Source organism: Dermacentor silvarum, chromosome 11, assembly GCF_013339745.2.
Source record: "Dermacentor silvarum isolate Dsil-2018 chromosome 11, BIME_Dsil_1.4, whole genome shotgun sequence".
Taxonomy (NCBI): Eukaryota; Metazoa; Arthropoda; class Arachnida; order Ixodida; family Ixodidae; genus Dermacentor; species Dermacentor silvarum.
The window spans coordinates 9,814,803-9,841,926 of NC_051164.1; the positions used below are offsets into that span (position 1 = coordinate 9,814,803).

At 46.9% G+C, this 27,124-nt stretch overlaps 1 protein-coding gene across 1 annotated transcript in view; it reads left to right on the top strand.

Annotated features, from left to right (window-relative positions):
• The window catches only part of LOC119433693 (aldehyde dehydrogenase, dimeric NADP-preferring-like), an 81,758-nt gene that overhangs the window by 46,605 nt on the left and 8,029 nt on the right, over nucleotides 1-27,124 (top strand). Inside the window, 2 exon segments of the mRNA XM_037700947.2 lie at nucleotides 5,783-6,081; nucleotides 17,041-17,111. Of these exon segments, the coding sequence (XP_037556875.2) occupies nucleotides 5,783-6,081; nucleotides 17,041-17,073 (332 nt within the window). The 3' untranslated portion in view covers nucleotides 17,074-17,111.

Sequence of the window (27,124 nt, forward strand, 5' to 3'; positions counted from 1 at the left end):
GCTCATCTCATTTGTGCACTAGCTGCTCTCATCTAAAGTGATTGGCCCTACTAAAATTCTAAAAATGACCTTCAAAAACTTCAATTGTGTATTTATTATTGCTGTCGCAATAATAAAAACACATTGGCATACCTGCCAGGTTTCCTGAATTGTCCGGGAGACTCCCGAATTTTGATGGTTTTGTACGATTGTATGACCGAAACAGAAATCTCCCGAAAATGCACCCGTGTCCGGCCGAATCCTTCTCCTAGTCTGGCCACATAGCGCTGGAGCTACGTGACACCGATTGACATCGAGATCAGTGAAGAGTCTAAAAAGCGTAGCCGGTCAAGCGCAGAATTGAAGCTCCTAGTATCACTTCTGCTTTGTTATTTATGCGAACGCAGCGCCACCGTCGTTTTCATCTACGCATCAGGAAATTGACTGTGCAGCTGCCCAGGGTATCACAAGCGTGGCGCTAGGGTCTGATTCTCCCTGTAATTTCTCTCCACTTTCTTGTGCTGGTTTTTCCTGTAGGCAGCACTAGGCCGCCTCCACACGCTCATCGGAAGTTTTCTTACGTTCTTTGTTGGCTTCGGCGCTCCGGTGCATGGTGTAGTGCGTCCTTTACATAGTTGTTGGCAATGGCGTTGAGTAAAGAGCGCAAGAAATACCTTCAAATCTTTTTAAGGCAGTATACCACAGTTTGGCTGTATTGTGGCGTTGCGGAAAGGCGAGCATCATGCATTTTGCACTGTTTGCAATTGCGACATCAGCATCTCGCACGGCTGTAGAACCGACTTGGCTACGCATGTTTCGTCGTAGAAGCACACCAGCAGCCGTCAGTGCCAAGAAATATTTTGACTCCGGCCCACCCCCCCGTCAGATCTCCCTAATGTCTTCTCTGCGAACCTGGCAGGTCTGCATTGGAATGGTTTCACGTTATGCCAGCCCAGGGTTCTGCGGTGACATATGGTGACCAAGAAATTGTTACTGCGTCGATTGGACCAAATAATTTGAGAACATTTGTGGCTATCATCATGAGCCTCAGTGTGGGAATACAGTCAAACCTCATTAATACGTACCCGCCTAACGTGTAATTGTGGTTTAAACGTAGTTGCGAAGATTCCCCCACCCAGCCTCCATTGAACCCCATGTATTCGCTGACTGCTTAAGCCGTAGTCGCTCATTGCCCACCACCAGCCGTGGTTGCTCAGTGGCCATGTTGTTGGGCTGCTGAGCACGAGGTCGCGGGATCGAATCCCGGCCACGGTGGCCGCATTTCGATGGGGCGAAATTCAAAAACACCCGTGTATTTAGACTTAGGTGCACGTTAAAGAACTGGTCCAAATTTCCGGAGTCCCCCACTACGGCATGCCTCATAATCAGGTAGTGGTTTTGGCATGTAAACCCCATTATTTAATTGCACATTGCCCACCAAACGGTTAGTGCATACTATTTTTGTTTCTTATCTACACGCACAGGCACAAAATCGCCAAAATCTCATGTGCGCAGACGTTAGACTCTCGAGTTGCGATGCCCGGACGACAGCTGCCAGCGATAGTGAACTTAAACCGTGACCACCATGACGTATTTCCTGCTCATGCAGCTGTTGCCGATTGTCACACACAAAAGCATGGCCTTCGAGATTAGCTCCCGGTAACGTGAAGAAGCCGCCGGTTGGGGGTGCGAATTCGCTGTCCCCGTCGAATCCAATGCAAGTAGTAACCGCGCAGAAGCACATTTTATTGTGAAGCGCATTTCTGCCGTCACCGTGGACGTCGCTTTGAGGTTCTGTGTAAAGTCCAAACATGGCAGCATCGTCACCGCGTGCCGTGTGCTGTATGTGCGAGCAAAAGCTTGCGAGGGTCAGCCGCCTATCTCGAGCGCGCGCGCGAGAGAGAGAGAGAGAAAGGCGGGGCGGAAGCGCGCTGCTTCTGTCGCACACGGTGGGGGAGGCGATAAAGGGAGGGGTTTACTTCGGCGGCGGCCGCCGTATCTTGAAAGTGATCTGCGGCGTTCAAAAAGTGCGTGCCCGCACGGGCCTTATCTTCAAAGCAATCTGCAGACAAAGTGCAACTAGCGCTGCTAGCTTCGTATGCACTATGCTTTCGACGTCTAGTTCGCGTTGAAGCGAGAGACAGCACGCTCGCTGTTGCTGCTGCGCCTCCTCACTCAGTGTTCTGACAGCGAATTTCTGCGGTCATTGAGCGAGATGTGTTCATGTTTACCAGTGCACGCGTTACACTGTGCTTGTTAATTTATTTAGTAAGCGGGGCCTCATGGACAAACTGGCTCACAGCCTTATCGAGTTCGAAGATGCTGTCATTGCGCCAAGTGAAAATTACCACTTTTTTGCTGCCTACCCGCAAATATAGCCTGTCTGATTGCGTGTGTTTGAGAGCATGGTGACGTAGTTCTTTTTCAGCCGGAAAGTAGCCGCTAAATTGGCATTGAAGGTTATTTGTACATTGCTTAGTGTGTACCTAAACGTTGTTCTCGGCCAACTACGTATTAATGAGGTTTGACTGTATATAGTACGATGATAGTACCACCGATGTTTTCAGCTTTCCAGGAAAGCATGCGCCGTGCCGCCGCTCAACCCCCTCTTCCATATTTAGTACGCAATAGCTACAAAGCGTGCTTCTAGTGCGCGCTTTGTTTTGGTTTATTCTGAGTTTCGTTGTGGTTTTGAAGTGTGCAGCCATGTTGCATTATTCAGTTTGGCGTGCTCCAAACTGCTTCAAAATGAAATTTTATCTGTTCCAAATTGCTCCAAAATGATATTTATTCTGCTCCAAACTGCTTCAAAATGAAATTTTATCTGGTTCAAATTGCTCTAAAATGATATTTATTCTGCTCCAAGCTGCTCCGAAATGCAGTTTTGCCTGCTCTTAACTGCTCCGAAACGCAATTTTACTTGCTCCAAAAACTGCTCCAAAATGACTTTGGGCAGTCAGAAAAGCTATACACCCCTGTGTATAGCTTTTATTTAATTCTGAATGGGTTCGTTTTCCTTTTTAGCTTTGTGCTACAGTCGGGTAAATAATCATGAATCACTACAACTTGGTTGACTTACGTTAGGAGTGACATCATTGCACCCTATAAATTCATCTAATAAAACATTCAGCAGAAGCCGTATATTGCATTACAGAGCTAATCACATTTGGAAATTTGCGGTGCCAGTTCACTGCCACGAGTGGTTGCAGCAGTGCATTTTTAAATGTTGCTACCTGGCGAGTGTGTTAGACTGGCACAGCGCATTTCACCCTCACAGGGAGTTCACCAAGTGGCTAACAGTGTGACCACAAAGCTTGGCAATGCAGCCCTGCTTCAGTGGCATTGCCTCTGGTGGGCTGCACTCACCACATTGATGCTAAGGATGCCCGACTGGCATGGCCGTTTGGGACAGAGCACTCTGCCAGTTGCTACAGTCTTTTTTTGGGGGGCTAAATTAGTTATAAATGGCTTGTACAGTAGAATTCTGGTGAAGGAAATTGCTTAAACGAAATTGAAACTTGCAGGCCAACAGGCTCTAATTTGGTTAGTTTTGTATTTGGGTGGTAATGCACGAAAAAAGAAAACTTTTGTTAATTGGAACCAGAATTTTCACATCTCTCTGCAAATGAAGTCTCAGAAGCAAGCTCTGAAGGATAGTTCTTTATTTTTATTGTAAAAAAAAAACAGCATCTAACTTTTTTTTTACAATACTTGTCTTATGTGGGGACAATCATCCTTAAAAAGAGTTGGCAAGTACTCAAGCCACAAGCACAGTGAAAATTGGGTCAATTGGAACAGAAAATAAGTTTCAACTTTGGTCGACTTGTCAGTGGATTGAATCGAGATGTAAAGATACAGGTTGCCAACGTAACGCCTAAAGCTGTGGGATTTAGAATATTAGCTTTAAAATGGTTAATTTTGACATTATTCAAACGTAACGCGAGGGTCGAGTTCAATCAACGAAAATTATAAGAACGTAAAAGCTCATTACAATCGAGAAAATACGGTAATGGATGTAACTATGTATATAGTTACATCCATTATGTATGTATGTATGTATGTATGTATGTATGTATGTATGTATGTATGTATGTATGTATGTATGTATGTAACTAGTATGTAACTATTATGTATGTATGTAACTATGTATACAGTTACATCCTCTGCTTATATAGCTGCATTTAAAATATGATTCTAGTGAAACTGCTAGAAATGAATGCGAACAATATTTAGTTCAGATTGAAGATTTACTGATCATTCCATGGTGAGGAGGCCGAAATTGCTACATTTGACAGGTTTGACACTGCTGCATTTGATGATGTGGCAGCCGCCGTGGTTGCTTAGTTGCTATGGTGTTGGGCTGCTAAGCACGAGGTCACGGAATCAAATCCCGTCCACGGCATCCCCATTTCGGTGGGAGTGAAATGAAGAAAACACTCGTGTGCTTAGATTTAGGTGCAGGTTAAGGAACAAGTGGTCCAAATTATTCCAGAGTCCCCCCGCTACGGCGTGCCTCATAATGAAATCGGGGTTTTGCCACGTAAAACCCCATAATTTTGATGATGGGGTAGTTAGAGACCTTCATGACCTTGAAACTGCACTGTGAGGGCTGAACATGCCGGGACATGCTTTTCCATGTGCCCGATGCATCATGCTTTGGTTCTGTCATGAGAGTTGTGTTCTATCACATTGGAATAAAATACAAACAGCCGAGCTTATAGTACACGCTGTGCAGTGCAACCACGGTCATGATGATTTGTGCAGTTTAAAGGGTTGACATGGCATCATGTCCTGCGCCTATCGCTTGGCTTATTGGCATTTTGAGAAAGGGCCAACTGCGGCCCTCTTGATTTTATGAGACCCTCAGTGCCACATGCTTGGGTAAAAAGAAATAGGAAATTGTTTAGAAGCATTGGTTCGTAATGAGTATTGTACAAAATGCGACGATTCTACCAGCAGGTCCGGGGATAAGCCGAGTGATAGCCTCAGCAATAAGGTTGGCCCAGTCTTTATTTCTTTTGTGGTTGGCTTACCTGCGGTGGTAACGGCATGGCAGGCAGTGTTGGTCACTAGGATGGGTGACTTTTTTACTCAAAGTATTAATAGTTATAGCAAAGTATACTTGGCTTTAACTTGGTTATATCACATTGAGGATGGAGTGCATACGGCAGGCATTACTAAATCATGACAGGGAGCTTACCACCATTGTTGAAAGTAAGTGTACAATCATTGCATGCTACCAGAGCTAACATGTGGGGCAGAAACCTGAAGGATAGCTAAGAAGCTTGAGAAGAAGTTAAGCGCTACGCACCGAGCGATGGAATGAAAAATGTTAGGCATAACGTCAAGACACGAAAACAGCAGTGGGGATTAGAAAGCAAACAGAGGTAGCCGATATTCTAGGTGATGTTAAAAGGAAAAAAATGGAGCTGGGCAGGCCATGTAATGCGTACGGCAGATAACTAGTGGACCATTAGTTACAGAATGGGGCCCCAAGGGAAGGAAAGCACAGTCAAGGAAGCCAGAAAATTAGGTGGGTGATAAAATTAGCGAATTTGCAAGCACAACTTGGAATCAGCTAGGTCAAGACAGCAGTAATTGGAGATCTCTGGGAGAGGCCTTCATTTTACAGTGGTCATAAAAAAAATAGACATGGCGATGATCATATCGAGGTACTATAAGGATCAAATTTAGCCAAATCTATGTTGCGAAACATCGAGATGGCAAGAGGCTGTGCCCAGTGTGTAGTCGGAAACACTTTAAGTGCAACTCCCGTCATCCATCCCGTGCACCTTGGATGCAGTGGACACGCTGCCCTTTGGTGGAGTGGGCCAGAGTGGCATGGGTCGTTACCATGGCAAGTACTCCTTCGACACCTTCTCCAACAAGAAGGCCGTGCTGGTGCGGTCGTTTAACCCCATCGGAGAGGCGTTTGGCCGAAAGCGGTATCCACCGCTGGACGACTTCAAGATTGCCTACTTCCGGCAGCTGCTGCTGAAGCGAGGATCCCCCCTGGGCACAGGACTGCTCGGCTGCGCCCCCTACCTGTGCGTGTTTGTGCTGGGCATCGCCTCGGCCTTCCTGCTCCGATATCTGTTCCACGTGAGTGCTTTTCTGCTTTCTCCAGTGTTGGTTTGCAGTGAAGTCAACTTTACAGCGTGAATCGGCTGCTACATGTTGCGGCGCTGCAAAATAAGACTTGCCAAGATGGAGGTTGTCTGGTCTAGTCCCATCTTTTGTCCCAACTTGTTCTGAATAGTCCATCTCATCATAACCAGCAGGATTAAGTGTGCCAAAATGGACTGAATGCTCCAAGTGGTGCAACTCACCTTGTAGCTGACTCACCACAAGTGACCAGCTGTGAAACGGACGCAACTGATGAGAACAACAGCCACTCCTTGCAGCTTGGGAAGACATGCTTCTCGTTTTATTTATTGTGACAGTGCTGCATGCAGTCCAGTCACTTCTGTTTAAATCAGACGTAGCTTTTTTTGTTTGTGTTGCAACCTTAGCAATCTGCACGGAATAGCATCTAGGCTTGTGCCAGAACAAAGTTTATTGGCAGATACAGGAAGTACGATGGAGCAGGTATTCAAGTGGCTTAATAGCGGCAGCAATTGCAATATAGATGTCAGGTCCAGCCACACACACAGACAACACTTTAATTGTGTATGTCAATTCCTCATATGTTATGCATTGCATGTGGATGATATGGGTTTGGCTACCACACGCGTCTTTTCCTTGTCCTTATCAAAGCTGCTTCCTTTACTGGAGATGTGAACTGCAGCAGACGTTGATGCAGAGACGTTGATGGTGGGCAGCCAGAGACATACATTGTCGTTTTTACAGCTTCAGCAAGCTTAGATTGGCACTGCTCAAATTCGGCCCGAATCGGAAGCTTCTTCAAGTGGGGCATTTTGGTGGGAAGTTCTTATGTGCCTACTCAGCGCGAATTGTTGCGGCACAAGACGCGGACGCACATCGAGCTGATAGGGCCCAAGCGACCTGAGACACAAGTTGTTTTCCTTTTGCGTAGTGTTTTAAGACTGCGATGGGAAATATAAACGAAATCGAGCTGGTAGGCAATACGGGAATATGATGCTGCCAGAGTGATACGTGACGCTTCCTTTGTGCCGCCTGCAGCCGGGAACGGCAGGGCATTTCGGTTATTGCATCATAAAAACATGCAGTACGCTTTCAACGGCGCTACGGCCCATGTGCTGTGAAACAGATACGTGAAGATGCTTATCGCAACAGGGTCGGTAGCGATAGCTGTGAATGCAGTGTGCGACGACCCAGGAGGAGATGTGCTGGTACTGGAATAAGAAACTTTGTGCACACCAATGTTTTCATTTGAGACGGGTGGGCGAGTATTGCGAGGTGGGTGGCTACTATTCACGATTACGTGCGCTTGTGCTTTATTCTTTATTCATCAATTACGCCGCAGCGCCCAAGGGCGTTATAGCAGGGGGGTTACAACATGGAATAAAATACATCTTCATTCACGCAATTCACTTGCTTTTCACTCAACCTATTCCACTGTTTAATTGTTCGAACAAAAACTCGAGGATTTTGCAACTATGATCAGATCGTTTTAAAATGTAATGAGGTTTTCGTAGGTAAGTTTCTCTGTTAATTCCAGTTTTATTACAGTAAATCGAATATAAAAATTTTATTCTCAGTTTATTGCGGCGGGCAGAAAGATTTCTATGCTAGCTCAGCCTTCATTGCAGTGCAGCTCTCCCTCCTCCCGTACCGCCCCAAGACGAACCTGGCAGCACGGTTTTGTATTTGTTCTAGAGCGGCAATGAAGATTACCTCGGTGGGGTCCCACACAAGACAGCCATATTCTAAGATTGGTCGAACACAAGTTGTATATACCATACGTTTTAAATTCGCATGTGAACATCGCAGGTTTCTCTGAATGAAATTCAAAGCTTCACCAGCTTTGGCTATGATACTGTCTACCTGAGGTTTCCACGAACATTCAGACGACATTAGCACACCTAGATACATAATTATACGTACTGCCTTGCTTCAATAGTACATTGTTCAGATGATACTGTGACTGAATTGGTTTCTTCTTTTTAGTAAATGACATATGTACATTTTTTCTATGTTCAAAGTCATTTTCCATTTAGTACAACAGTCATGATTAAGTGATAAGTTGTTCTGAAGTTCAATTGTATCATTGTGATGGGCAATCTTTTTGTACACAACACAGTCATCCGCAAACAACCGTATAGAAGATGAAATTCCGGCAGAAATGTCATTAATATAAATTAAAAATAATACTGGACCCAGAACTGAGACCTGTGGGACTCCTGACGTAACGTCTGCATATTCGGAGCATTTTCCATTCAGTATTACACATTGCCTTCTTTGGGAAAGATAACTTTCAATCCATTTAAAAACAGTTGCATCAATGTTTAGGGTATTAAGCTTAAAACAATAAGAGTGAATGGGATACCATGTCGAAGGCTTTCCGAAAATCCAGGAACACACCGTCTACCTGTCCTCCTGCGTCTATGCTCGATGTTATGTCATAATAAAACTAAACTATAGTGGAATCTCGATGATACGATCACGGCTAATATGAATTTCCGGATGATACGAATTTTTTTGTGGTGCCGGCTGAGCCCCATTACTTTGTAACGTGCTAGAGAACGGTTGTTACGAATCGATTTTCGACACGCGTCAGTTGATACAAATAAACGCCGCCCCACCGACGGCCGCGAAAAAGAACAGCGCGCAGTCACGCGCTTTCTCCCTTTCTCTTTTGGTGCGGAGGCGCGGATGCGGCGCCCGACAGCGCGGAGGCCGCGACTGGGCGCGAAGAGTTGACGCGGTGGCGCTTTTCTTGGTTTTCTCGCGCGGCCGCGGGCCAAGGTTCGTGCGGTCTATCGCTTCAACGGAAACTGAGCGGCGTAAGCACAGTGCATACAAAGGTCAGAGCCATGTGGAGATTGCTTTCAAGATACTGTGCGCGCAACAACCCCGACAGCCAGCACAGGCGCAAAGTGCAAGAACGCATTTGTTGGCAGAGTAGAAGCCGCCCCCCCCCCCCTCCCTCCTTCCCTCCCTCCTGTGCTGCCTTCCCGCTTTGCTCCTTTCGGTGGGAGATTGCGTCGCCAGTTACCCTTGCGCCCGGTTGCAAGATACGCATTTGGTGCCCCGCAGCACAGCGTCGCCCCCCCCCCCCCTCCCTCCCATACCCCCCTGCCTTTCGCGCGACGAAAGCAGGGCCGGGCTTGACTGGCGCGCCCGGCCGTGACGGAAGTCGCGTTTGCTCTCCGCTGTGCGTTCGCTCTCCGTTCGTGAAAGCACGCGTCCCCCACGCGAAAGGCGCGCTTTCACTCGCACATACGGCGCGCGGTGACAATTTTATCGCCCTTGGACTCATGCTCCTCCTCCGCATCGCCTTCGTTGATCTCATCTCTCGTCGGTGGGCGCACCTCGTTGAGAAGCATGCTCACTACCGCCCTTGTCGGCGATATTTTCCAGCGGAAGCCGCATTATAACCGGTATTTCGTCTCACGCAGCTGCGCTGTAAGCGGTATGCGTATAAGATGGAGTTCTATGGGAGGGTAAACGGGAGTCGGAAAAGGCTGCGTTGTAGCCAGTTCTGCACTATAAACAGTTACGTTATAAGTGATCTATACTGTAAATGCTTTTTACGTGTGCGTGCCTGAGTGAGTTCACCTCCGACTCTTTAATTTAGCTAGTTTTAATCGTGTTTCGATGATACGAATTTCGGCTAATATGAATAATTTTCGTGACCCCGTGAGATTCGTATCATCGAGATTTCACTGTGGTTGTGTTGTGCAAGATAGTCCCCTACGAAAGCCATGCTGCTCGTTAATTAGTACCTTATGTTCATTTAAATGATTTGTTATTTCTTTATATAAGATATGTTCAAGTATTTTACACGGGATAGACGTAAGTGATATTGGCCTATAGTTACCAACGTCTTTTTTGGACCCGCCTTTATGTATCAGGACAACGTGCGCAATTTTCCAGTCATGTGGCCTGTCGAAATACCTGTCGATAAAGACCTTTGAAAAATCAAATAAAGGTCCATAGAAATTGGCCCCGCGCAACGTTTGAGTACACGTAGAGAAATTCCATCCGGACCACTAGATTTACTCTCATCAACATCCTTCAATAGTTTTTCGATTCCGTTAACACTAAGCTCAACAGGATGCATAGGCGAAATATTCGTTGTAGGCGGATGAGTATGACAGGTGTGGTTGGGTAAGAAAACCGAATGAAAAAAGTTGTTTAGGCACGCAGCTTTATCCCTGTCTTCCGTAATTATCGTACCATTATAATTTAACTCCTGTATTCCGAAGGAATCTAAACCACGGAAAAGGAATCTGACGCATCGTATGACTGCAGTTTAGGGATCTACTGAACGTTTGTGCCGAAAGATTGTTTTCCGGGAACGTCTGAACCAGTAAAGAATAAGCATAACTGCATTGGGTCATTTTTTTATGTTCTCGATCTCAAATGTTGGCTCTGGGAAATTGTACATAACGGGATTGTATCATCGAGGTTCTACTTTGCTCGATTACTGCAATGACAGCTCTGTGTCCTCTCTGGTCGAACCCGGCACCAACAGCCGGCACCACCAACCCACCCATTCACTCTGGGATTCTGCATAGGGAAATGTGATTATGGACGAGCTGAAACTCCCAATTATTTCAACATTTAAATGAAAAACCACGGTTATTTTCCCTATACTTTTCTTGGCTTCTATAGTCGGGACTAGAGACCAGACAGTTAGGCACAAAGAAATGCTTTTCTAGGCACCAATAACAGGCTCTCTGTTATTTAAGGTATATGGAGGCGCATAATGCTGTCCTTTTGGCACGTATAGAATCATTAAGGGCTTCCACTCTGCATCTGAGGATAAATTATGATTGCTAAAAAACACGGCCGACTAAACCTCCGTTTTGCGAAATTCACTTTATTTTGTTGATAAAGCAGAATAAGGCAAGTTGTGTGTTAGAAAATTTATCTGAAATGTAGTTGAGAAACGTTGTGAAAGTAGCAACAAACAAGCACCATCAGAAAGTTTTCGCATTTCGTGTTGCGCCTTCTTTCACTGAATATTGCTTGGTATGCAATAAAGGAGCTCTGAACATCCATCCTAGTTAGGGGCTCATATTTGTACCTAAGAATGTTTCATGATCTAACACCCTCTGGGATTGCAGAATGTTGGCTGGTCAGAACCTTTGACAGCTCTCTTAGTACTTAAAACCTGGGATTTTTCTTTCAGACAGATTGAAGTCTCGAACTCGGTCTATTATCACCAGGTCCATTTGGGATGGTGCCAAACCTTTCCGGAATGTCCAAAGTGAGCTCCACATTCTGGGTCAGAGTTGTGCCTGAGCATTAAAGTTTTGTGATGTCGGCTCGTTATAAATTAGCCAACAGTGTCATAAATGCTCAAGAGGTGACAGGAACGCTTGAGCGGCTGCAGTTCCCATAGTGGTAAGATAGGTGGTTGTTCCAATCCGTTGAAACAGGCACAAATGGTGCCGCACACACAGTTGCTCAAAAACGAAAGTGATGCTGTCGTGGCATCCGATATCGTACCGGCCCTGCACCGTGCCGTTTGGCTGCACGCCTCCATGCCGTATTCGGTTTGCATTGTTCCGAAGCTTGTTCTTCGCTTTCATGATGGTCATCAGCATGCTCTTCGCTATCCCATATTTCAGTGCTACTGAAGTCTTCGTCATTCCAACATCAACTTCTATTGCAGCTACAGTATAGACCACTTATAACGTAACCGCTTATAGTGCAGGACCGGATATAGTGCGGTCTTTTCAGACTCCTGTTAATTTTCCCATAACACTCCATGTATACACGTATCGCTTATAGTGCAGTTGCGGAAAACGAAATACCGGTTACAGTGCGGCTGCTTGGGAGTATGGAAGTCAGCGGAGACGGCGAACGCTCCCCTCAAACGGGCGCCCCAAGGAGTGCACGAGGAAGAAAGAGAGACGAAGTGGAGGAGAAGGGCATGTGGTGCGAATGAACAGCCAGTGAGGCTGAAACCAGGATCTTGAGTGCGAGTCGTGAAATATCACGGCGCGCATAGCGAGCGAGGGCCACGAAACTGCCAACGCCGGCCAACGCGCGCTTCACGATAACTGCAGTAAATGAAACTTCAGGGAGCGGGCGGCGCCGGCACAGCACGGTGAAGGGTGCACGTGGAGACCGTGGAATGTGAGGGAGGAGGGCGACAGGGAAGCGGATTTCGCCTCGGCAACTCCGCCGCTTCAGTGGCTCCCCTCGCCCTCCCTCGTAGCTCCCTCACTTTCGACTGTCGCCGTGCGCGCCCGCCAGCCGGCCCGGTGCCAGCACCCCGAAGTTTCGTTTTCTGCCGTTATCGGGAAGCGGGCGTTTGCCGGCGTGGGCAGTTTCGTTGGCCGGCCTGGGACAGCGCCGCTGCTTCCCGCTTCGCCGTAACCGCAGCGTGCAAGGTCAACACGTGACTAGAAGGTAGAGAAAGCATAAAGGAGAAAGAAGGGTTCACTGCTATTTTCTACGCGTGGCTACGGTAGCGTGGCTGAGACGTCGGCATGTACACGCATGTTCCGGCTCAACGCAGAATCGGCGACCTTGCCATTTGAGAGAGGGTGAAATTTCCGCCGCGTTTTTTTTTTTTCTTTTTTTTCGCGCACGACATTGAGGGGTCTCTCCTAAGCTTTTACTCTGTGGCGGTGCCAGAGCAATGCCGGTCGGAGGCGCCGCCGCGTGATTTGGTTCGAATTAACGAGATTCGACTGTACATTGAATGCAAACGTTCTAGCCGCATTCCTCGACTGTCGCATTCGCGTGGCGGCTCGGTGCACATGTTTTGCATGTGTGCGGGCCTTGAAAATTGTTGCTTTGGTTATAGTGCGGTACTGCTTATAGTGTGGATATTCGCGACTCCGGCGACTTACGTTATAAGCGGTCTACACTATAATTTATCCTTCACGGAAAGAGTTAGCTACTTCCCTCGAGGCGGCATGATGTGAAGGGTGGCGCAGCCGGTGATGGAATGATAAAACGTCTCTCTCACTCAGTCCCAGTCCTTCGCGCTGTACGTCATTTTCACCATGAATAAAATATGTTGGTGTGCGGATCGGCCGAGGTTCATGGTTTCATACTTTCGCATTTTCGTACATGCCGCACCTGCCTTCTCAGTTAGCTCAGTGTTGTTTTTTTTCGCTTTTCTTGATCAATGCGCGATTCTGTTGGTGCGCGCGGTTTGGCCACTTTGGCACGTGCGCGCACCGGGGAAAGGTGAGATGGCCGAGGGTCAAGCGCGTCATTTTCGTACGCACCGCGCTTGCCGGCTCGTTTTTTTTTTCTTTTTTTCTTTCTTCTTCTTTCTTCCTTAACACGTGATTGTTGGTGTACGGTATTGCTAGTTTTGTTGGCTTTGACACGTGTGGGCAGGCAATCGGCTTTATTTGCAACTTTTATTGATGTAAGAACGCAAATGTTCAGCTAGAAGTGACAAAGGCAGCAGATATTTTTTGGCATGGACAAGCAAAAAGTATGAATGAACTGAATTAACGCTATGGCGCAGTTTTAATTAAGCGACCTTAAACGACATTGAAAACATAACGGGCCAATCAAAAATGTGAAACTTGTTTGAATTAACCGAAAGTTTGAATTGTCAGTTTGAATTATCGCGAGTCTACTGTATGTACCTGCTGCATGTTTCACAGCATTGTTCTCGCAGTCATCTACAGGTACCTTACCAGACGATTGGAAAGTGAGAAAGGTCGTTCCACTCTTCGAAACGGGTAACAAAGACTCCCCTTAAACTACCGCTCCCTTGACTAGTGTCCATTGCAAAATCATGCAACATGTCATATATTCTCATATCATTAACTTCTTAGACTCGGTAAACTTCTTTCACCCTTCTCAACAAAGTTTTTGTAAGGGACTTTCATGTGAAACACAACTAGCAATCTTCCGTCATGACCTGCTTGTTAAACTTGATTAATTAACACTCAAACTGATGCTATATTTTATATGGACACTCCAAAGCAGATTTAAGCTGTCGCCGTGAGATTTTGTATAACGTCAACGGCGATGAAATCGTCGCCGCGTGCCGTATGCTTTATGTGCGAGTGAAAGGGCATGAGGGACGCACGGTTTCACGGGGAGCGAACGCACGACGGAGATCAAACGTGCCTTCTGCACCGTGCTCCATGAAGGGCTGCAGAATTAATCGGCCCTTTCCTCCATTACACTCACCATATATATCGAGTAAACGCGACTTCTTCCGTCGTGCAAAAGGCCGTGGACGGACGGACGGGAGGGACGGACGGACGGACGGACGGACGGACGGACGGACGGACGGACGGACGGACGGACGGACGGCGGACGGACGGACGGACAGGAGGGACGGACGAACGGGAGGGACGGACGGGAGGGAGGGAGGGAGGGAGGGAGGCGACATTCAGCTGCGGCACCAAATGCCTATTTATATAAAAACGTTGCGAGGCGAGAAGGTGGTAAAGACTTCCGACGCTGCTCGACGAGTGTCCCGTTCTGATCTCGTCGAAAGCTTCTGAGCCGCCCCCAGAGGCACCGACAACAGTTGCCAACGCCGCGCGCGTTTGGTGGATAGTGGATTTGAGGCTCGAAGCAAATTCAAAGTGAATAGTGATTTGGTCGAATAATTTCGAATCGAATAGTATATATCACATATTACAGTAAAACCTAGTTAATTCGAATTTCACGGGATAGAAAAAAAAATGTCCGAATTATCAGGGTATCCAGAAAACAATAAGCAAATGCTTACTACGTCAGCACGCTTTTATTAGTGTAATGGATGAGCAAACCCTTTCACTATTTAGCACAAAAGCAGTGCGGAAGCTGCAATTCTTGTCATCTCGTGACTGATTGGCTCTCGCAGCGGCGATTGAGGCCTCGCGACTTCCTTCGCAGCACGGCCACGGTGCATGCCATCATTTGCGATTATCATCATCATTTGCACTACCGCGCGCACATCCCGATTATTTTTTCGCCAGTAAGCTGACTGCCAACAGATCGCACGTCCATCTCGATGTAGCCGGTGCTCATCATCCTCGACAGCTTTGCACTGAGTCAAACCGAAACAACTGTTTGTCGCAATTGCGGCTGCTATCGACGCGATTATAAACGGCTACTTAGCGGTGCTTAAGGGTACGACCACGCTAGTGGCAAAAACGCGCATCATGCCGCGAGCGGCAACGCGACATGCCGCACGCGGCAAAAGTGGCAGGAATCGGGGGTTTTACGGCTTGTCGAGGGTGCTGAGAGCGACGAGGGTGACGTCACGGAGCCAATAACCCGCCGCTTTGCGCCGGGTTATCAATCGACGATCGTCGTCTCTCGCGGTTCTATGGAGGGATTTATGGACGCTGTCCGATCGCACCCTTTTCGCTCACGGTGATTCCGCGTACCGAGAGCGCACGAGATCCTATCGCGCTGCCGCGCAGCGATACGCAATTGCCACAGTGGACTTCGCGGCAAGGTGCTGACGCGCGGCACCTTGCCGCCCGCGGCATGACGCGCGCGTTTTTGCTGCTAGCGTGGCCGTACCCGGCCGCGACTTTACAATTGCTAGTAGGTACAGCGGAGACTTCCACTTAACACGTGTCGTCATGGCAATCGTGGAGCTCCTAGGTGCCTAGGGACATAATCGCTTAGGGACTTTTGAGGCACTGGTCTTCGCTGAGCGTGGCTCTCTTATCTCCGGGACCGGGCGCAGCGGCCTTGCCGAGCGCAGCTCCTACGTGCGTAGGGAGCGAATCGTTTAGGGCCCGTTGAATTTCAGGCGGTGTCGGGGCCACGCCGGCCGTGCTTTATTATGGTAGCGTTTGTTCTAGTGGCCGAAATTCTTGCAGTAGTGGTGGTGTGGCATGACGGCTTTTGATCTTGGTGAACTGTGGTGGTGTAAACAAGCGGATACTGCTCGCATTTGTACCCCGGTGCCGCGGCGGAAGCCATGGTACCGAGCGCCGACGTGAAGCGGTGGTCGTTGGGGCGTTGCGCAGCGCAGCAGAGCAACACCCCAAATAAAGTACTGCTCCAGTCAGGTAGACTGCTCCCTCCCTGATCATGAGATTATATTTGTATCATCAAAATATTGATGTGTTGAGACAGAAACGATGGTATTCCTAAATAAATGCATCAGTGTTTTGATGATCCAAATATAATCTCACTATAATCTATATAATCTCACCTGACTGGAGCAGTATTTTTTTATAATGGTCTCTGCCACGCTCAGCGGAGACCAGTGCCTCCAAAGTCCCTAAGCGATTGTCCCTAGGCACCTAGGAGCTCCATGATTGCCATGATATGTGTTAAGCGGAAGTCACGTGACCCGCAGTGCCATGCCCCCGCTGTACCTACTAGCAATTGTAAAGTCGCTACCCAGCCGACGCATGCACCGAGTCAGAACGAAACTACCGTTTGCTGCAACAACTGCTGACGAAATCGCGGTCGCTATCTATGCGATCATGGATGGCGACTACACTGCTTTTTAGGCACGCAGTGCACCAGCGACTGAAACAAACATGGCTAGAACAAACAAAGCTCGACATTTAGTGGACGCCATTCATGTAAAGGTCTTATTTCTTGGCCACATTAATTTGCACAGCCAGTATGTAACTTCATACTGTTCTGTAAATTCAAATAAAAAACACCTTTTCTTGATCTGCCTGTAGTATTACGCATGTTGAGCTTTACCGAGCTGCTCCGAAATGCATATCTTGTGCTCCAAAATAGGTAATTGCTGCTCCAAACCAGCTCAAGAGTGGCAAGTTTGCTGCTCCCGGAGCTGCTCCAAAACACCCTCGGCCACTTCCACCCCTGTGTTTCTTATATATTTCTCACGCAGCAAGGTACATAAAAAGGAATAAATCATTACCGCTTTCTAAAGTACATTGATGATGCAACACCCTCTGCCGTGTGCTGATTGTATTCTGACCTTTTTAACAGCTGCAGTGCTTAGAGAAGCCTATTTGTGTAAATGCACTAACCCGCATGTTTTGCTTCTGGCAGGATGGCAGCAAGCTGCCGCAGAGGCACGACTGACCCCCGAGTGCACTTTGAGCACAACCAGTGTATGCAAGGTACTACGCACCATTTGCTATATTCACTCAGCTTGTCAAGCGTAGACGTTTGGCCTTGTAGGTAAGGCATACTTTGGATTGTTTAAATGCATGAAACAACAAGGACGAGCAAGGTAGACGCACGCAAGTGCTTACTTCAACAAAGGCGTTATTGGAAACAGCTGCACATACTTGTACTCGTGCATATCGCACACATGCAGGATTAAAGATGCCATGTGCACTGCGCTTTATATCGCATTCGGAAAAGAAGTTGCTGGAGTTGGCGCTATTGTGTGTGTCCATTTGCCTGTCCTCATTGTTAATGCCACTTCAACAATCCAAAGTTCACTCAGCTGTTGAGTGCAGCATTATGCTTTATCGATTATACCCTCCTGGAATGTTCAAAGACAGTCCAGTCTGACAGAGGGGCATGTCACGTTATCTATACTTAGCAGGCAATGCAAGTCGTGCAGCCATAGAAGTACAGTTAAACTTCGATGTAACAAAGTCGGTAAAATTGGCAATTTGTTTTGTCATATAGAAATTTCATTGAAATTCAACCTTTTATGCAAATAAGTACAGTCATGGATTTTTCTTACGCTGAAGGGACTGCAAAATTTCCTGAATTAGTGGGCTATAGGAAAAGGAAATTTAAATGAAAAAAAAATCATTTTGTTGAATTTGAGAGACAGCAACGAAAGATACGGTTTCATTTGTGTCGGCAATATCTTTAGATTGGCGATACAAAGTGAAGCCAGCCATGCTTACGCGTCAAATCCGTGCCTGCGTCTGATAGCGTCGCCCATAGTGGGACTACACGATCATGAAAAGCGCCAGCAGCAGAGAGTGAATGCTTCGTCTGCCTCTCGCTTCACACTTCTCCAAAACTCGACATTAGGCAGCTTCCAGTACTAAACGCCCGGGCAGACAGCTTACGTGATGCCACGCCACTTCGGCATCTCACTCATTGCTCACGCAGCAGATTACCTCTAAAACGGGGCACGCAGGTTGCTTATGAACATGCACTTGGCTGCACTGACGGCTATGCACAGCCAAGGCAGCACTAGAAAAGGAGATGCATGCCAACCTGCCCCCCCTCCCTTTTTCCCTCCCTTTGCATGCACGCGCTCCCTCCCCCACTTCCTCTTGCTCGCATGGGAAGATACGCCACCATCTTTCTCGGTTCACCTTCGCACGATTTAACTCGCCAAAGCATACAGTGTGCGGGGCACGATAGGATCTTACCAGACTGGACTTTATACGGAAGGTGACGCTGATCCGCTTTGGCGGTTCCTCTTGGTTGAACGGCCGGCGCGCAAATTTAGAGGTGCGTTTGGCAAGAGCCATTTGTAATTCAACCACTTCACCATCTGCATCCGTGGAAGTTTCCCTTTATTGTATCGGTATTCCTTCGAGGCGGCAGTAAAATTTCGTTATATAGAAATCGTTATTATATATTATATATACTTCATTATATTGAGGTTCTAAGTACATGGTGTTCTATGGATGAGACGGAAAGTTAAATACTTCATTATATTAAGAATTTTGTTGTATTGAAGTTTGTTATATCGAGGTTTAACTGTAGCTCACTGAAAACGTTTTTCAATGCAGTTCTTCTGATCTGCGACACTTTCTCAAGAATAAACTACCGTATTTACTCAAATGTAACGCGGCCACGATTGTAACGCAAGTGACTACTTTCAGTCCTGTGAAATTAAAAAAATAATAAAACCATGAATGTAATGTGAGATGAACAGAAGAAGAAATGCTGTATTCAAGAAAACACAACTTGGAAACAACTTCTCTTCAGTTATTGTTGTCGGCTGAGGTGGAGACAGCTTTCCTGGGTGGTATTCTTGGGTGATCCGTTTCGGAGATAGTTTCACTTCTGCGCAATTTTGCATGACTCGATACCAAAAGCGTCCTCGACAAGTGTTATTGGCAGTGCGTCAAGCTCGTTATCAGTGCCAAGAGCACTATTGGCCGTACACTTCGAGGGGTTCGGTGTCAGGACGAGCCAAGTCATCTCTGAAAGTCATCGTACGAGATCATGTCATCTTCGAGCCTGTTTGAGGTTATGTACGTCTTACGACGCCGTACAACCGTTTTATTCGGGGATGATACCAGGCTACTAAGAGGTCCACAGAGCCCTTCCGACCGGCGCCCGGCCACACATTTAAAGAGGGCCTCCTACTGGTCCTGCTATCTACAAATCATTTCTGTCGAGCCGCCGAGCTACGGCAGAGTTTACCTTGTTTTCGGCCATCGAAATTGCTCGTCTCTCGAAGCGGGTGTCATATCGAATGTGCTGCGTTGCCATAACATCGCGGATTAATTGAGTCGAAGCGCGAAAGGCCACAGGTAGGGTGGCTAGAACTGGGAGGTGTGAAGGTGTGGGGCATTTCCTTTGCCCAGAATTGTCGCCTTGCGGTGATCCCTCCGCTAGGTCGAAGTGGGGTACTGCGGTCAGGGGCGCGGGGATTGGTCAGCTTTCGAAATACGCGGTGTTTGAGTATTCGAGTAAAGAAAGCAAGGAAGAGATTGATAGAAGCAGAGTCATATTTATAGGTTACCATTCCACGTGTTCTTGCAAAACTCCCTCATAGTAGCGCTCCTTGATTATTAAAGGTGTCTTCAAAAAAAAAAGCTCAGCATTGCTGTTGTGTGCCTCAATGCATAGTAACGTCTGCTGTCGGGCTAGTTGGTACTGACTAGAAATGGCTTTAGGTGCAAAAAATATGACGTGGATGACAGAATAAAAGACACGGACAGCCCATGTCTCTTATTCTGTCGTCCGTTCTTATATTTCTTGCGCCTAAAATCATTTGCTGCCTCAATGCAGTTTGGCGTACAAATCGTTGCAGAAAAGGTGTCCCTTTTCCGTGCGGTGGCATGCAAAGAGATATTTGTGAGTTGGGGCCGGGCTATCCTTAGTTGACAGAGCTCCACAGGAGAATTCCGCTCTGTGTGCACTGTTGAGGAGGTTCGGCAGCGAAATGAGGCTCAACAGGAAGTTCCCACGGAGGCAGCAGAAGTAGCCGTGGAACATATGTTGACTACACAGAGCAGCGCAGCGCTGCTCGCCTTGTGTACAGGCAACGTGACAAGAAAGCGGGTTCTCCCATATGCACGGATGGCTGCAATGTGCCAAGGGACAGACAGTGCTGCAATGGAAGTGCCTACTGACGTATCAGAGCCATCAGAGTCGCTGCACAGTGCTGTCGAATTAAGCAGGCTAACACGTTTAGCACAATGTGTAAGCAGCCCATGTACTGCAGGCAGCAGTGTGCCATAAACTGGCTGCCCAGAACTAGCCTGATTAGTTGTTACTACTTGTTATATTTTTTTTTTATCACAAGGATTCATCCCCTTTTAAAGGGGCTCAAACAAGCAGCAAGTGAAAAAAAGTACAATATAAAGAGGCTGAAGCATTGTGCAGCTTAAAGGGACACTAAAGGCACATGTTAAATCAAGCTAAAGTGATAGATTAGTGTTGGAGAATCTCTAAGGCGTCAATATTATCGCGAACAGAGCCTTAGTAATGGAGAAATTGGGTAAATGCAGGACACGATAAGAGACTCCCCCGGGACATTCAAGTACTTGCCCGTCGACGAAGGCACTCCTCATTCAAATTCTGGCAATAGTACTCAACCATGTGTTATAAATAATCATTGTGTTGCTTTACAAAATGAAAGAAAATGCTGCTTGTCCAGTTCTATTTAATTTTTTAGAAAAAAGAACTCATTGGCATTACCCTTGACAATGACTCGGGTGGTCGAAAGGTTTCATTTTCTCTCAACTCTGTGCCGCCCGCACTTTCACATTTCAATAGTTTCATTATCGTGTAGTGCTGCGCTGGTTTTGCTGACTCGCAAAACACGTACAGCTGCGAATAGCCAAGAATTTCACTTACAGGTGATGTCATAGGATGACCGAACTATCCACACCACTTTACCAAAAGCAGCTGCAGCGGCAAATCCACCGCTCTGTGTTGGCTCGATTTCTCCATAGCCGCATGGTTACATTTCGAGCAAAAACTGCACTGCCGTTTCACTCACCGATGGCAGAAAAGGGCAGTGATGACGTATGCAACGTCACCACTCCCCGGTTTGGTGGTGAGAGATTTGAATTGTGATAAAGGTATTCAAACCCTTGAAAGATGAAATTTTCTAGTAAACTAAGGCTTTTCTTGGGACGAAACAAGTGTTGCGAGGTTTCTGGAATGGTATTTAAACAGTCCACGTCGACTTATTACGTGCCTTTAGTGTCCCTTTAGCCACCATCCACCATAGAGTCACGGATACTGTTGCTGATAAAGCTACTAGCCGACGGATTTTTCGGACTCCAAAAATTCGGACTTGTTGGATATTCTGGACTTCATAGATGCACCATCAGGATTCCCATAAAGCTAATGCATTTTCGCGACCGATTTTTCGGACGAATCTAGGTGGCAATGTTCGATTTTCCGGACTAAATCGCTCGCTCCGAGCCACGCTACCCGATCTTGGGGGCCGCCATGTTGGATTTTCCGGTGGCTTGGCCGGGCTTGGCTTCCAGTGCCCCCCTGTATAGCCTTCAAGATTAGTACAAGCATGCTATCCTCTAGTCTCCGAGGCCATGCCAGCTCTTCCTTGGCCGACAAAACATTCCAAAAAGCGGCACTTGCTTTGTTTTGTTTTTTCTTGTTTTTTTCCGTCAGCTCAGCACCATCATCATAATCACTTAAGCGGAATCCGTTTTTTTTTTAAGTTTAGGTTGCGCCGTACGCTGTGCGAGGGTCAGCCGACAACCGCAATAGGTGACCCGTAAAACGAGCAATCGCAGGGAATTGTGGGGCGCGCCGTCTGCTAGCAGCTTCCGGTTCGACGGACGACGCGGGGGCATCGGCGGCATGCCCGGCGCACGTGTTTTTCTACGCGGTTTCAACTGTTAGTCGTGCGAAGCTTTCCGTCCGCTTTGTCGACCAGCAAGGTCGTACCATTCATGCAGCTGATTTCTAGGTTTCAGTTCACTCTGGGCACGACGATTACGAGCTAAGAAAGGCAAGGATACGCTTTTATTCATAAACGAATTCTGGTTTTAGTTTCGGCAGCCTTTTTTGTTTCTGCCAGGCTTAGCTCTACGACATTTGCCGCTGCTTGGACGCACCGTCACTGACTGCTCTTCCTGCGGATCAGTCAGAGAGATGAGAAAGCTATCTTGAGCCGATAATTTATCAAGCGTATAGAAGCATTACTTAGAAAATCAGGTGCTGACGCGATATATCAGCCTGGTAAATACTGCCCTAGCTGTGATCGTCGCTGCAACCGATATGGTCAGTAACGGAGCAGCTAGCCTAATTAGATAATGAGGTGCTGAAAATGTTTGAAAATTGCGCGCTGTCAACGCCATTTCTTGGTTGAAACTCGAGGTGCATTTGAAGTGGTACGTAGTTAGAAGTCTTCGCTTTTTTCTCAACAAGATGGGGAAATGGCCGTATCGCTGACATATTACGGTTGCGCATTACCTCTATCTGTGTTCGATGAGCTAAGGTGGGTTAGTTGGTTACGAGTATTATGTATGTATCTCGCTGTGTCCCGTTTAAATTTGCGTCGTAAAACCATGTTTCATAATACCTCTATATGTGCATGCGAGTATTGAAATAGTTATTGTTGCTTGAGTCAATGTTAGAGAAAGAAATATCCTGGGGAATCATTCCGTGTCGGCCCTTACACAGCTTATCACCGCCTCAAAAGTGGCACTGTACGTTCATTTTCTTTTTGTTCACTGCTGGTTCAGTTTTGAAAGTGGCAGCCATGCCTCTGATGCTTGTGCACAGCTGACTCAGCAAGGGATGCTGCAAGGCAGTAGTTACATAAGTTTACCTTTAACGCTTGAAATTGAGCAGCCAACGGCTGAACCATGGTTTTGCTAGGCGCCTGCAACCGGGTAATCTTCGAGTGTGACAGAGCCGGACTGCAAGCGCATCAATAGGCTTCAACGGCGAAGCGGTGGCGGCGGCTGCGCTTCATCGAACCGGAAACAGCGAGCAGACGGCGCATCCCAGAATCCCTCGCTCTTTTACGGGTCACCTATTTAATCTCGCGCACGCGAGAGAGGAAGGCGCCCGGAGGCGCAGGCGCGCGGACTTCGTTCGCTCTCGGGGCACGGGGAGAAGGGGGAGAAGGCGACGGAGACGGTGGGGAGTTGCGTTCCGCTCTTGTGGCTGCTGCCGACGGAGCTGCCACGCAGGCACCGTATCTTGAAAGTGATCTGCGATGGGTACAAAGGGCGTGCGCCGAGTGCCAGTAGCTTCGTATGCGCTGTGTGGGTTTTTTTTTTTTTTTCGTCGTTCGCGTTGAAGAGAGAGAATAGACAGCGCGAAGGTCAATTTACCCGCGGTCATCGAGCGAGATGTCTTCATGTAACCTGTGCGCGCGTGGCACCGTGTTTTTTTCAGTTAGTAAGCGCATATTTATAACTTTATACGGCCGCTAAAACTAACATCCTTACTTCGTATCGCTGTCTATTAATTTGCTATCGCAATCGATGCTCCGCATTTTGGGCGAAACTGCGACATTTTGCATCACTTTTTTTTTCTTTTTTTTTTGGCGGGAGGGGGGGGGGGCGAGTTTTTCAGACTGTTCGGTTTTTCGGACTGCTCGATTTTTCGGACTATTTTTCAATCCCCGCGAAGTCCGGAAAATCGGTCGGCTACTGTAGTTATGTAGCCGTGAAACAAAGTTCAGTATCAATTTCTCTACAACATTGAGCATATTTACTGGCGCTGCGATTGCATGACGTTAGGCGCCACTCAAAGCTGCATTGAGATAAAGATGATATGTAGCAGTAAGAGTCATTATAATGTCTCGCATGTTAGCACGTGCTAATTTAGGAATAAAAATTGGAGGACGCTTAGGCTTCGCCTTTAAGAGTGGAACGCAATAGCGATAAAAAATCCCTGAATGCTTGTCAGGCTTCCCGGCAACTGAAGCTTTCTTTTTTCTCCACCTTCGCCTCTGCACGCCACTGTTGTTATGGTAGAAATGCTAGAAAAAGGGTTTGTGTTTAAGTTTCCTGCACTGCTCCATGGAAGGTAGACTAAATTATTAAATAGAAAGTTACCATATTTATTCGACTGTAACGCAAGTTTTCTTTGTGAGTTGTGTTGCCCAAACTCAACCCTCGTTTTACAGTCGAATAACGGCAAAATTGACCATTTTAAAACAAAATTCGAAATCCCGCGATTTTTAGCGCTACATTGGCAGCCTGTAACTTTAGGTCTCGATCCAATCCATAGACAAGCCGACCGAAGCTTGACTTTGTTTTTGGTTGGAATCGGCGCTGTTTTTGCTGTGCTTGTGACTGGTTACGATGCTGCAATACGTCTATGGCCTTTTCCAGTTCAACTCCGTTCATTCGTGATGTTATGGCGACGCAGCACATTCGGTATGATGGCCGCTTCAAGAGACGAGTAATTTTGATGGCTGAGGAACTGGGAAACTCTGCCGCAGCTCGGGGTCTCAACGACGACAATTTGCGGATGGCAAGACCAGTGGCAGGCCCTCTTTAAGTGCGAGGCCAGTCGGAAAGGCTCTGTGGAACTTGGAAGTGGCCTGGTACTGACCCCGAATAAAATGGTTGTGTGGTCTTTTAAGAAGTACTTAAATCTCGTACAAGCTCGACGGCACAGAAGATGACTTGATTCTTGGGCGATCACTTTTGTCAGCCTCTGCTCGTCCCGGCACCGAACGCCTCGAAGTATACGGCCGACAGACCTCTTGGCGCTGATAGCGAGCTTAGGACAGCACCAGAAACACCTGTTGCGGCCGCTTTCAGTGCCGAGTCACGCGAAATTTCGCGAAAGTGAAACTATCTACGAAAGTGATCACCCGAGAATACCGCCCAAGGAAAGCTTTGTCTCCTCTTAAGACAACCATGAGTGACGAGAACTAGATTCCAAATTGCGATTCCTTGAGTAAAGGTACCATTTTCCTTTTTCCGTTCATCTCGCGTTACATTCGCGGTTTTATTTATTATTCTTTTATTTTTTGCGCGTGACTGGAAAGTCGCCCCTCGCGTTACAATTGCAGTCGCATTTCATTCGGGTAAACCCACTATAAGCTGGCTGTAGTGTGCTCACGTCTTAGCCTGCATCTGCTTAGGCCTTTTTTTTTTCTTTTTCTTGGACGGTACCAGAGAGGCATCGTACGAGGAGGGTTCAGTGTAAAATTGTCTCGTATAATTGAGGTCTTTAATACATTATTTCTATGGGAGTTTTGCCAGCACCAAACCAATTCGTCACAAGATGTGGGTCGTCGCATGACCGGGGGACATATAATCGAGGTTCCACTGTACATCGAAGATGGCGTCGATTCCAACAAAAACAAGCTTTGACTTCGGTCGACTTGTCTATGGATTGGACAAGCTCGATTCACGTGGTCACAACGGCAAGGTTGAAATGCAGTTCCAAACCAATGAGCAGCGACATCAATGATGGTCGTGCGATTGAATCGCAACTACATCTCGCGGGGCAAAGCGCTAGTTTATGAAAATTATGCATCCGATATGTCGCCAATGGAAACATTTTAAAAAGTACAGACAGGTTCATTAGAATAGAAAAAAAGTTGAAGTCAGAGGCTGTTTGCTTCCATCCACGAATAATTATGAGTGCGAAACTGCAGGCTTTGTGAAGTTTGCTTGTGGAGATGCGTGCTGAGATATGCCGAAATTGTTACACCATATTTGAGAGTGATGTCATCAAAAATCTTTTATGCATAGCCATAAAAAGTAATGGCAATATGTACCTGTATGTAGTATTAACCTTATAAGATATGTACTATTAACCTTATAAGATTTGATTGGTAAGCTTATTTTTTATCTACCTTTTCACAAAATATGTTTGAGCTATGTCTTCAGTACCAGAGAAACTGCAGGTGGCAAGCACGCTGTGTTAGTGAAGATTAAAGTGTGGTTCTTGTGAATTTTTTCAATGGAATGTTGATTTTATCTTAACACCGAAATAAGACTTGTGTTGGCACTAAGGAGACATGCATGTGGTACTTAGGTGAACATCTGGGTGAAACCATTGCTCTGAATTCGTGCAAAACTCTCAAGGCTCACCAGAGTAATACCTGCCATTATAGAATGAGACCTATAAATACAGATGGGTGTATTCGTATTCCATTGTGACGCAATGTTGTGGCGAATATACTCGCTTACTTTGTACCTTTGTACTGATGTGTGCTCTGTGTATGTGATGTTCTGTGACCTGACGCCACAAGCCGCAAACAGGAAACGTTGATTTTTTTCCACTGAGAAGTTGGCCCCACAAATTGTAGATGGCGCTGCCGTGCCTTCACAAACCCCATTTTAAAGGGGATGCCAATAGATCATCATGAAGCTGCCATTGCAGGATGTATGGGCTTCTATGGGAGCTTCGCTATAATGCATACATATACTTGGATTGGATCGAGACACGTAAAGGCACAGGTTGCCAATGTAGTGCTAAAAAACTCGGAATTTAGGATATTTGTTTTAACATTGTGAATGTTGCCATTATTCGAATGGAATGTAACACAAGGGTCGAGTTCAAGCAACAAAAATAATGAAAAAAACTCGCGTTACAATTGAGTAAATACGCTACCACATTGCTAGGTAGGTGGATTGCACCAAACGAAAGAACTGGACAGATTTTGTTCCAAAGGGCCACATTGTGAACTTTGTTTATCTTAGTGGCCGTCATAGACTCAAGTGCATGATGGCCACTCAAGTGCAAGTGACAAGCGGAAATCATGCACTCGAAGATTGAAAATGCAAGCGGTGCATGGAGACCTCTGCCTTTTTTGGGAGCATATTGTCACGAAGATAATACGAGCTCGCCGAAAGAGAACAGCCTTCTTTAATGTTGGCCGACACTTGTAAGAACACACGCACAACTGCGCCCTTTGTTGTCTTCTCTCTGGCGATCTTGTGCCTGTAGTGGGCAGCTTACTTAGTCATTACTCCCCACGCGAAAAGGGTCGCCGATCGGAGAGGGTCAAGGGCTTTTATGG